At 43.5% G+C, this 12,443-nt stretch overlaps 1 protein-coding gene across 1 annotated transcript in view; it reads right to left on the bottom strand.

Moving 5' to 3' along the window:
* Positions 1–12,443, bottom strand: part of LOC135556239 (cadherin-2-like) — an 83,956-nt gene that overhangs the window by 63,160 nt on the left and 8,353 nt on the right. Inside the window, exon 2 of the mRNA XM_064989260.1 lies at positions 10,515–10,653. Coding sequence (XP_064845332.1) covers positions 10,515–10,653 — 139 coding nt within the window. The remainder of the gene's footprint in view (positions 1–10,514; positions 10,654–12,443) is intronic.

Genomic DNA, 12,443 nt, shown 5'->3' with positions numbered 1-12,443 from the left:
TAATCTGACTTTGGTACAGGTCAGGTTGTTCTTCACATTACTATCTCTGGTAAACACACACTATGTCAAACAAAATCTACGTTTATTTGTCACATGCACAGGATGCAGAAGGTGCAAACGGTACAGTGAAATGGTTATTTGCTTAGTAGCAAAATCAAAAACAGAAAGTGTCCAGATAAAATAGTTTTATCATTATTAGATGACGCTTACCCAACACACTAAATTGATGGGTCATGTGAAGGAAATGCTATAATCACCCCCCAGCCACATCGAACTAAGTGGATGGATCACTATTGTCTAGACATGTACACATGTTGATGAAATACAATAGATGGCCGTAATCACCCCCAGACACACCTGGCTAACTTGATGGGTAATGTAATCATCTGGTGAAATTCAGTATTTTGTATCCCGCTAGCTAAACAATGAACCGGCATAATGCCAACTCATACCACTACCAATACAAACAATCTGCAGGTAGCTAAAGAGCTAACCAACTAGGTTCAATGTTAGCTAGCTAACATTAGGCTATAACTAGCAATGCAACTGGCTTCTGATTCAAATAATATTTCTATACAGGTCATATGGGGCGGCAGCGTAGCCTAGTGGTTAGAGTGTTGGACTCGTAACCGATAGGTTGCACGGTCAAATCCCTGATATGACAAGGTACAAATCTATCATTCTGCCCCTGAACAAGTCAGTTAACCCACTGTTCCTAGGCAGTCATTGAAATTAAGAAGTTGTTCTTACCTGACTTGCTTAGCAATAGATGGCTAAAGTTTGCTAACTAACAGTACGCTTAACTTGCAATGAAAATTACTTTCTGACATGAGAAATGTATAATATCTGAAAATGTAGACTAAATACAGGGCATCAATGTTGTTGAGAAAAGTAGCAAAACTTTTGTAGTTCTCGATGGCTAACGTTATATCGCTCAAAAACGGCACTGTAGAAAATACTATCAACACATACTGAACAACTCACGCTATTGACAGAAGCATGCAGAAGCATGCATTGCAGATCAATCCAAACTCATCTCCGGCATTTCAAGCCCATCCCTTATCTCAGCCAATCATGGCTAGCAGGAAGGTGTAGCAGGAAGCCTTTTTCCGTGGCTAAACCAACTATGCTCGTAATGTAACAATTTTTATGTATTTATGGATGGAATACAAGTTTGTTATTAAAGCACATGAAAGTTCACATGTTCCAGAAGTCATTTCTGGCAACATTTTGATAAACATTTATTTTCTATGTTCAAATGTCTTTCCTGTGAAGTAGTGACGTGCGACATACACCTAGTTTCCTGAAACGAATCACATATATCTGCATTTTAGTATATATGGTAGGAGCTGAGAAGCAGTGGAGAGGAAAGGAGATGGTTTTTACAAACATCTAAAATATTCACAGGAGCTGGACAAAAATGTAATCAAATACATAGAGGAAAGAGCAATGTCCGCTCACTGTTTTCCTGCACTTTTGGAAAACAGTGAGAGGAAATTCCCTTATATTCTTTCTCTCTCTCGCTCTTAAACACACAACCTTCAGAGGGTCAGTAAGTCACATTAGGAGTTTAAATAAGGATAAGGACAGCTACTCAGAGTGGACAGACAGACAGACAGACAGACAGACAGACAGACAGGCAGGCAGGCAGGCAGGCAGGCAGGCAGGCAGGCAGGCAGGCAGGCAGGCAGGCAGACAGACAGACAGACAGACAGACAGACAGACAGACAGACAGACAGACAGACAGACACACAGACAGACACACAGACAGACACACAGACAGACACACAGACAGACACACAGACAGACAATAGCTGCACTGCTTATCTGATAGTACCACACAGAGGAGAGGCTTTCAAAAACACTGATATCAATTAACACACACCAGTGCTCGCAAAGGCACACACACTCAACACACAAACAGACGCACATACACACGTACACATGCACCCACACAAACATTCATGATCCTCTAAGACACAGGATCTATCCAAAAAAGGAGGTAATGAAAAAACAGGAACAGAGATAGACAGAGGACTATGGACATGAAAATGAAGTCGAAGAAACACACACACACACACACACACACACATACACAGACAGGGTCATCATAGTGCACCAACGAGCCAAACTCCTGATCTTCACTCCCCCTGACTGGCATTCCTTAGATACTTGTAGAGGTCTGCGTGGCACGGCTGGTGTTTCTCAGTAAGTTGGACACACACACACAGACATATAATGAGAACCAGACCCAGTCCAAAGACAAAACCCCTCTTACATGCACACACACACTCACACACACACACACACACACCCTCTCTGCCTGGTTGTTGTGCATGGTACTTTGAGTAAAGTTCATGGTGAACGCTGAACTGTATCTGGCTCTGCCCTGTGGTAGCTCTGCGGTCACTAACCGTCTCCTGCACTCCCATCAACTCTCACTGACCGTGAAAAGACCACTGGGACCTCCCTATCACTCCAGTGCGGTCCAACCACTGACAAACCAACCGCTGTGATTATACCTCAAAACAGAAACCGCCCAGGGCAGGGAGAGAGCACAGAGCAAGTCTCAGAGGAAAACAAAGAAAGAGGAGAAAGTATATGATGGGATGGAGAAGGAAATAGAAGAGGGTTTTAAGTTGACGGCTATTGATCTACTGGGAAACGGTCTCAAAGGAGAGAGGGGAAAATATGGAGGGATAGAGGGGAGAAAAGAGGGATGTGTTTTCATTGATCGCAGATGATCGAGTCCTCTAATCAGACATATGGAGTGATTGTGTTTGACAGGAGCCCCTCCCTCCTCTGTTAGCTAGTTCCCCTGAAGACCTGCGCCAGCACTTCCTACTACCCACGGCTGTTGATCTATAGCTCAGATACATACAACTCCATTCTCTCACAGTGAGAGGGGGGGGGGGGGTGATGAAGGACATGGGGGAGGTAAGAGAGAAAAACATATATAGATAGAGAGAGGGAGAGCGAGAGAAAAAAGGAGTGGACAGAAACAGAAAGAGAGAGATTAGAGGAAGAGAGAGAGAGAGAGAGAGAGAGAGAGAGAGAGAGAGAGAGAGAGAGAGAGAGAGAGAGAGAGAGAGAATATAAAGAGACAGATAGAGCTCTTTGTCTCCAGTCTCAAAATATGTGTAGCATTCACCCCAGCTGCCCAGGCAAGGTGAGTGGACCCCCCAAGCTTTGGGTTCCCCCTGGAGGTTGGGCCCCCCAGATAGCATATGAACATGTCATAAGCCATAAAAAAAAGATATGAATTTGCTTTAAACTACAAAATGTATGGACCTTGTGGGGGGAGGGGGGCACGAAACTGCGCTACGCCACTGAGACAGAGACAGTGGCATATGGGGTTGAGCGTAACTGGGACAATCTCCCACACAGAGAAAAGAGGGAGAGCAGAAAGAGAGAGAGAGAGGAAATAGAGAAAAGAGAGAAGGGAGATAGTGAGGTCAAGCATGAATCAAATCAGTGTCTTCTGCTTCCCAAGAGGCAGTGCAGTTGTGTGTGGAATTTACACGTGTGAGGATGCCACTGCACAACACACTGACTAGCTTACTGTAATACAATCCCTCTATCTCGCTCAGTCTGTCACTCTTTCGCTCTCTCTGTAGGGGCAGCAGGGTAGCTTAGTGGTTAGAGCATTGGACTAGTAACCGAAAGGTTGGAAGTTCGAATTCCCAAACTGACAAAGTACAAATCTGTCGTTCTGCCCCTGAACAGGCACTTAACCCGCTGTTCCTAGGCCGTCATTGAAAATAAGAATTTGTTCTTAACTGACTTGCCTAGTTAAGTAAAAAAATAAATAATCTCTGTCTTTCGCGCTCTCTCTCTCACATGCACACTTCTCCATTACCGGGAAGGATGAGCATGGTTCGAGTCAGCCTACCACCACTCCACACCCCTAGTCTCTGTCACCAGGGTGATCAGGTGAATCATTGACCAGAAATACACAAACACAATGATAGTCATGGTCACATCAAGCATTAATCTCCACAATAACTCCATAAAACAGCCCCAAAACTCCCATATGCCTATTTCTAAAGAGTGTTGTGGTCAAATGATTGTCACGACTTCTGCTGAGGTCGATGCCTCTCCTTGTTCGGGTGGTAATCGATGTCACTGGTTTTCTAGCCATCATTGATCTATGTTTCATTTTCCATTGCTTTTGTCTGGTCTGCTTACACACCTGGTTCCAATCCCATTCATTATATTATGTGTATTTAACCCTCTGTTTCCCCCCCATGTCCTTGTCAGAGATTGTTTATTGTTATGTTCATGTTTTATGGATTGGTGTGCGACGGGTTCTTGTACCCACATTTATTTTATTATGGACTTTGATTTTGGAGTTTGTGTTTTAAGTTAATAAAGTACTCCATATATACCAAGTTTGATTCTCCTGCGATTGACTTTCCTGCCACCTACATACACGACGTGACAATGATTCTGCTTCCCCATACAGGGAAGGGTTCAGAGAAAGTCAGCATTGACACGAGAGTCAACACTGGCTGACCACCATGCCAAAACAAACACGCTGAACCTACAGGAGAGCCAATCCTCCAATTCAGGCCCCATAACTAATACAGACAGCTCAATTAGCTAATGCTGAGGCCAGGCTGAGAATGATAGTCCAGCCTATGAGGCAGCAGTGATCATCATGGGTCAGCAAAACAGAGATATAACCTATTCACCAGCCAGGAACGCCAGATCACCACTAGAAGCAGCAACCACAGAGAATCACAGGAAGACGTGGAAACAAAGATCGTAGGATGTGGCCCATACATGGAACATCTATGAACTTTCCTCATCCCTCTCTTTCTATCCTTTCACTCTTATCTCTCCATATCTTAACCCTCTCTTTGTCCCTTACCTAACCTCTACTACAGCCTAGCTCCTCTCGCCACCCTTAACATGTTTTTAACCATCTATCGCACCCTCCATCCCCCTCCTTCTGATTTGAATTATTGCTTCTCTCCATCCCTTCATTAATAATTGACTCTCTTCCTCCTGCTCCAATTAAATAATTAACTAAGCCTCCAGCCGCCTGTACCCCTCTATTTGCCTGTCTGTCTCTGTCACTCTCTCTGTGTGTGTGTGTGTGTGTGTGTGTGTGTGTGTGTGTGTGTGTGTGTGTGTGTGTGTGTGTGTGTGTGTGTGTGTGTGTGTGTGTGTGTGTGTGTGTGTGTGTGTGTGTGTGTGTGTGTGTGTGTGTGTGTGTGTGTGTGTGTGTGTGTGTGTGTGTGTCACTCTGTCTGTTCCTCTGTCTATGTTAGTATCTCTCTGTCCCTGTCACTCTCTGTCTGTCCGTATGAAGGCCTGCCTGTATGTGACTGTATGTCCTGCTATCTGTTTGTCTCTGTCTCATACTGTAAACCCCAAGACATTAACTCTAATACTTCTAGTAAGTTGAACTCAAAGTTAATTCAGTTAAAAAAAACATGTTTATGTGGTACTGAATCAACATGAATTGAGAAGTCATATCAACTACTTTTTTTAAAGTTATGATAATAACAAATATATGCTTCTTCCCAACATGCTCTACTGCAGGTTGATCTTTTGGGGAATTGTTTTTCATATCTGTGTTTTTTTCATGTACATTGAGTGATTGAGTGATTATTGCTACACAAAGATTAATAACATACATTTTTCTAAACTACTGAAATGGTAGTTTTAGTTTAAATGGCTTAGGTAGTCTCCTTGCAGTCCGTTTAGCTCTTGCAATCATTATGAATGCAGGTTGCAGTTAAATAACCATTCCAACTGTTGGCTATCTTAACTCTGGCTGGAAACCAACAGCAATTACACTTCACACATCAAGCCAACATAATGTGACTTGCAGGTAGGGTTGCATTTCCCAAGTTTCCTAAAAACCCCAGTTGGAAGATTCATTGAAATCCTTCAACCAGGATTTTTATGAAAATCTTGGAGTTTTGTCAAAGTTACTGGAATTTTGCAGTCTACTTGCAGGCCTGTTGTGGCATGTAAACTGTTTTAGGCCTCAAAATAAGGCCATATTAGATAAGTATTGTTGTAAAGACTTTACCCACAATGATAACATCCACCTAGGAACTCACTTGGTGAAGGCCACAGGAATTAAAATAAACTAATTTAACAACTATGTCTCTGTCACAAATAAATACAGTCATGGCTGGTAACCCTACAATTCACTCGATAAGGCAAGGCACACTCAGAAATTATATAGGAGGCTTGGCATATTGGGGGTGTCACAGTGACTCATTGACTATCAGATTGAGTAATGACTACAAAATCTCTTTAAGTAACTGTATTAAGTGCAATGGGTTTCCTCAAACGTTTTGAGTAATGACAGCACATTGGGGTTTACAGCGCACTGTGTGTTGTTCCTTCCGTCACCTTCTCCTGTTTTTAAGCATGCTACAATATAGTGTAGGTAACACACACATGCACTAACACCCACACTCAATACACACTCAGTCAGAGGAATGGTCAAACACTCTACTGCCATGTTATCCTGTCTCTCAGTGTGTTGCACTGAGTGTTGTCCTGTTTTGGTACACTGGGTGCATGCAGAACTACACACACACACACACACACACACACACACACACACACACACACACACACACACACACACACACACACACACACACACACACACACACACACACACACACACACACACACACCACCAGGTGACTTAACTGTTGAAAGCCTTTTCCCAACTGAAACAGAAACAGGATGCCTCCACCCCCTCCTCTCTATGTAAGCTCCCTGTGATTGGTTGACACAGTTTTTCCAACACTAAACCAAGTGTTGGGCTGCATCACTTAGGACACCCTTTTGACCAGACCCCTCTTTTTGAGTTAATATTCACACATAATAATATCAAAGGGATTCCGTGACTTCCTGGATGAGAAAATAACGAGGCAGGAAACAGGAAGAATTTATGTCCAGGCTGTGCCATCTGTATCATGGTTATGTCCCGAATGGCATCCAATTCCTTGCATAGTGCACTACTTTTGACCAGAGCCCTATAGGCCCCATGTACAGAGTAGGGTGCCATTTGGGATACAGAAGCCCTCTGAGACAAAGAGAACCATGCTCGTACTGGATTGATTCTGTTAACAATGGTGGTTTCAAGAAAAACACAAATTTGGACGTTGGCGTTTCAAACTAAAACCAAACCAATAAGGTGTCCTCCTGGTGTGTGTGTGTGTTTGTGTGTATATATATATAACCTAATGGCTAATCTCCAGATACTAAGAACCAACAAAATGATTCAGCAGGACAATCAAAAGCATATTTAGCACAGGTGACGTTGTAAAACACACACACACACACACACGTCTCTCTCGCTTTCCTTCTCCTCTCTCCCTCTCTGTGTTTTACCATGGCACCCTGTCAGAACACTAGCATAAAAAGTCAGATCACAAGTCAGTCACAGGAGCCAATGGAAAAGTAAATAAAATAAATAGCCAACAGACGACAACAGGACATGTACACACAATACACTCTGAATTAACCATCCTGAACCGACAGACAGCTGTCAGACAGACAGCTAGGTCTGCCTCTGTATGCCTCTGGCACTAGTATTAACAACACACACACACACACACACACACACAAAATAGTGAGACCCCGGGTGGGTCATCCTGTCTTTACACACACAAAGGTCATTGATCAGAGGATAGATACAGGCTGACAAGATGAATATAATTCATCACACAGTGTTTCATTTGTATGTGGAGTGTGCGTGTGTGAATGAGTGTGTGGGAAAACACCCACTGTGTATGTGACAAGGCAGATGGTTTCAGCCCCTTCCACCCCACTGCCCCCAACCCTCACGTCATCCCCTAATACTCACCTAATCCTCCACCTCTTGATCGTAATGAAACACTCCTCCATATTGTTGCATAGTGCAGAGTGTATACTCCACCCACTGACTGCAACACGGGCCATTAAAAACTGTAATATCTTATGTTTCACCGAGTCGTGGCTGAACGACGACATGGATAATATACAGTTGGCTGTTCCAGTAAAAAAATGTACGTGCATCGGCAAGACAGAACAGCTGCCTCCGGTAAGACAAAGTGTGGCGGTCTGTGTCTATTTGTCAATAACAGCTGGTGCATGAAATGTAATATTAGGAAGTCTCGAGGTTTTGCTCGGCAAAAAAGTTTTAATTTATATTTTTTGTAGCTGTCTATTTACCATCACAAAACGATGCTGGCACGAAGCAAACAAGAAAATGCAAATCCAGAGGCGGCCGGTGACTTTAATGCAGGCAAAATTAAATCTGTTTACCTCATTTCTACCAGCATGTTACTTGAGCAAACAGATGGAAGAAAAACTCGAGACCACAATTACTCCACACACAGAGACGCGTACAAAGCTCTCCCTCGCCCTCAATTTGGCAAATCTGACCATATTTCTGTCCTTCCAATCAAAAACAAAAGCAGGAAGTACCAGTAACTCGCTCATTACGGAAGTGGTCAGATGATGCAGATGCTACAAATCCCAGCCGCGAGCTGAACAGTGACACGAGGCTACCAGACGAGCTAAATTACTTATATGCGCGCTTCCAGGTAAGCAACACTGAATCATGGATGAGAGCACCAGATGTTCGGGACGATAGTGTGATCATGCACTCCGTAGCCGATGTAAGACCTTCAAACAGGTCAACATTCACAAGGGCGGATGGCCAGACAAATTACCAGGACGTGTACTCTGAGCATGCGCTGACCAACTGGGAAGTGTCTTCACTGACATGTTCAACCTCTCCCTGAGAGAGTCTGTAATACCTACATCCTTCAAGCAGACCACCATAGTCCCTGTGCCCAACAACACCAAGGTAACCTGCCTAAATACCTTCTGACCCGTAGCACTCACGTCTGTATCCATGAAATGCTTTGAAAGGCTGGTCATGGCTCACATCAACACCATCATCCAAGAAACCCTAGACTCACTCCAATTTGCATACCGCACCAACAGATCCACAGATGACGCAATCGTTATTGCACTACAGACTGCCCTTTCCCACCTGGACAAAAGCAACACCTACATGAGAATGCTGTTCATTGAATACAGCTCAGCGTTCAACACCACAGTGCCCTCAAAGCTCATCACTAAGCTAAAGACCCTGAAACTAAACACCTCCCTGTGCAACTGGATCCTGGACTTCCTGACGAGATGCCCCCTGGTGGTAAAGGTAGGCAACAAAACATTTGCCACAACACGGGGGCCCCTCAGGAGTGCATGCTTAGTCCCTACCAGTACTCCCTAATCACCCATGACTGCGTGGCAAAGCACGACTCCAACACCATCATTAAGTTTGCCGACGACACAACGGTCGTAGGCCTGATCACAGTCAATGATGAGACAGCCTATAGGGAGGAGGTCAGAGACTTTGTGGACTACAGGAAAAAGGGGGCCGAGCACACCCCCATTCCCATCGACAGGACTTTAGTGGAGTAGGTTGAAAGCTTCAAGTTCCTTGGTGTCCACATTACCAACAAACTAAAATGGTCCAAACACACCAAGACAGTCATGAAGAGGGCACGACAACGCCTATTCCCCAAAGATTTGGCATGGGTCCTCAAATCCTCAAAAACTTCTACAGGTGTACAATCGGGAGCATCCCTGACTGGTTGCATCACCGCCTGGTATGGCAAACGCTCGGCCTCCGACCGCAAGGAGCTACAGAGGGTAGTACGTACGGCCCAGTACTTCACTGGGTCCAAGCTTCCTGCCATCCAGGACCTCTATACCAGGTGGTGTCACTGGAAGGCCCTAAACATTGCCAAAGACTCCAGCCACCCTAGTCATAGAATATTCTCACTACTACCGCACGGCAAGCAGTATCAGAGCACCAAGTTTAGATCCAAAATGCTTCTTAACAGCTTCTACCCCTAAGCCATAAGAACGCTGAACAGCTAATCAAATGGCTACCCGGACTATTTACAATGCCCCCCTTTTTTTCACTGCCTCTACTCACTGTTTATTATCTATGCATAGTCACTTTACCTCTACCTACATGCACATATTACCTCAATTACCTCAACTAACCTGTACCCCCGCACATTGACCCGGTACCGGTACCCCCTGACTCGGTACCCTGACTCAGAATTGTTATTGTATAGTTTCTCTTTTATTTGTTTTATTTTAGTTTATTCAATAAATATTTTCTTAATATTTTCTTAGTATAAACTTAAGTCTTAAGTTTCTTAAGTAAGCATTTCATGGTAAAGTCTACACCTGTTGTATTCAGCGCATGTGACAAATACTGTTTGATTTGATTTGATTACCCAACCCTCCGTCCTGGCACGCAGCTAAAAACATGACGACTCAAATATCACCCAAACATAATATGAAGCTACTCCCAAAACATATCATGTTAGGTTACTCTCCACAAATATCCCCACCCAGAGTTTTAGGTTGTTGTTTGAATCGCCAGCCCTTGTGGTGAAGTAAGGCGTGTGTGTGTGTGTGTGTGTGTGTGTGTGTGTGTGTGTGGTGTGGTGTGGTGTGTGTACCGGTGAGGAGTGCTTGTCCCTCTCTTAGCTCCTCGTCCACGGCAACACTGTACTCCTCCTGGGAGAAGCCTCGTGTGCACGGCAACGATCCCTGCCTGCATGGCAATGACCCCACGGTCCCTCCGCCCTGCACAGCAATCTGGAGAACAGAGAGGAAGAACAGAAGGGTGTGAGAAAAAAATATCAATATAGTCCTGGATAGGTTACACATACTTATATATGTATGCACTCACTGCACTGTAAAATGCTTTGAAAAAACGTGTCTACAGAGTAGCTTATATTAAAAGAGTTCACAACGATGTAATAACCACTAATAACTATCATAATAGGCAAGAGAAGTGACATAATAACCACCATCAAATGCAATATATTATATATTATAGGCTGCATAAAAGAGACATACTATTCTAAAGTATAATGTATAACATAACAACATAAAGGTCTATAACTGTGTCAAATAACAGCAACAGTATTTGCACATTAGGAGGGGCCTAGCCCAGCGGCAGACAGACAACTAATATCTAGCGTGTAGGCTCCCTCTCTATGCCCTCCGCCCTAACCCCCTCACAGAACGGCACAATGACATATGTTGTTGTTAAGAGTCCACTCGGGCTGGTGATTGGAGTAATTAGTGTAAGGGTAAGCAGGTAGTATGATTAGACTGAGAAAGACCTCCTGTCGGCATCCCAAATGGCACCCTATTAGTGCACTACCAATGGGCTCTGGTCAAAAGTGGTGCACTACATAGGGAATAGGGTGCCGTTTAAGGATGCAGACCCTATACAGCACTTCTGAAATGCACTTCAGAAACGCACCCTCCCTCTTCTCCACCATCATGTCGTTCTGCCCCTGAACAGGCAGTTAACCCACTGTTCCTAGGCCGTCATTGAAAATAAGAATTTGTTCTTAATTGACTTGCCTAGTAAAATAAAGGTAAAATAAAAATAAAATAAATAAATGGTGATCACAGATCTGATATGGCTACACAACTGAAAGCTATGTCTTGGAACCCCTTGCTTGCTTTCACCTACCAGATTGTTTTCAGATCAGTGATTAATTCAGGGAAGATATGGAGGAATAGGGTACTACAGAAGTATTGAAACATCGGTGTGAAGGCAGAGCACTATCATGGGGAAACGGAGCCGAGAACAAACCAGACCAGCTCACATCATTGATGTGTGTGTCAAAAAGCTGTAACCCTTAACCTTTCCATGACGTGACCTAACTCATTCATCTCATGCCTATTCTATTTCATTCTAATCAAAACCTCTAATCTGCCAACACTCTGCAAATCACTCATCCGTCTATTTATTTGCATCTCTGTTGCTTACCTTAGCCTAATTTCTAACATAAAACATCTCCAAACATGTTTCAAACACTCTCATACTCTTCTAAATGAATACATTAATGCAATGAAGATGCAAAACCAAATAGGTTTGGTAGTAGGGCTGACCCCATTTAGTCGACAGGTCGATTATTTGGTCGATAGTTCTAGATAGAACCCTTTTTGCCTCACAAAGAACCCTTGTCATCCAAAAAGGGTTATTCTGATCAAAACAGTTCTTGGCAGAACCCTATCCCTCTGCAAAGAACCCCTTTTGAACCCTTTTTTCTAAGAGTGTATAAAGAACCATTTCAAAATCAAAATCATGTTTTTAATCAAATGTGATGATATTTGGATGAAACCAGATCAAAGTATGATGACCAAAGTACGAAAAATGACTGTTGCTTATACATTCATTGACTTCATATGTATACAGGGTGGGTCACCATTGAGAACAGGGTCTCATTTGCAAGGGAGCCCTGTGAATATGAACATACAATAAATAATATCATTATAATAAATACAACAAGATTATTCAAAACAAACACAACTCTCACATTTGACCTTCCTTAAACTCAATCTAAACTGTCCAATGGGGGCCAGCG

Source organism: Oncorhynchus masou, chromosome 15 (assembly GCF_036934945.1).
Source record: "Oncorhynchus masou masou isolate Uvic2021 chromosome 15, UVic_Omas_1.1, whole genome shotgun sequence".
In the NCBI taxonomy this organism is placed as follows: domain Eukaryota; kingdom Metazoa; phylum Chordata; class Actinopteri; order Salmoniformes; family Salmonidae; genus Oncorhynchus; species Oncorhynchus masou.
This window is presented reverse-complemented; position numbering and strand designations above follow the sequence as displayed.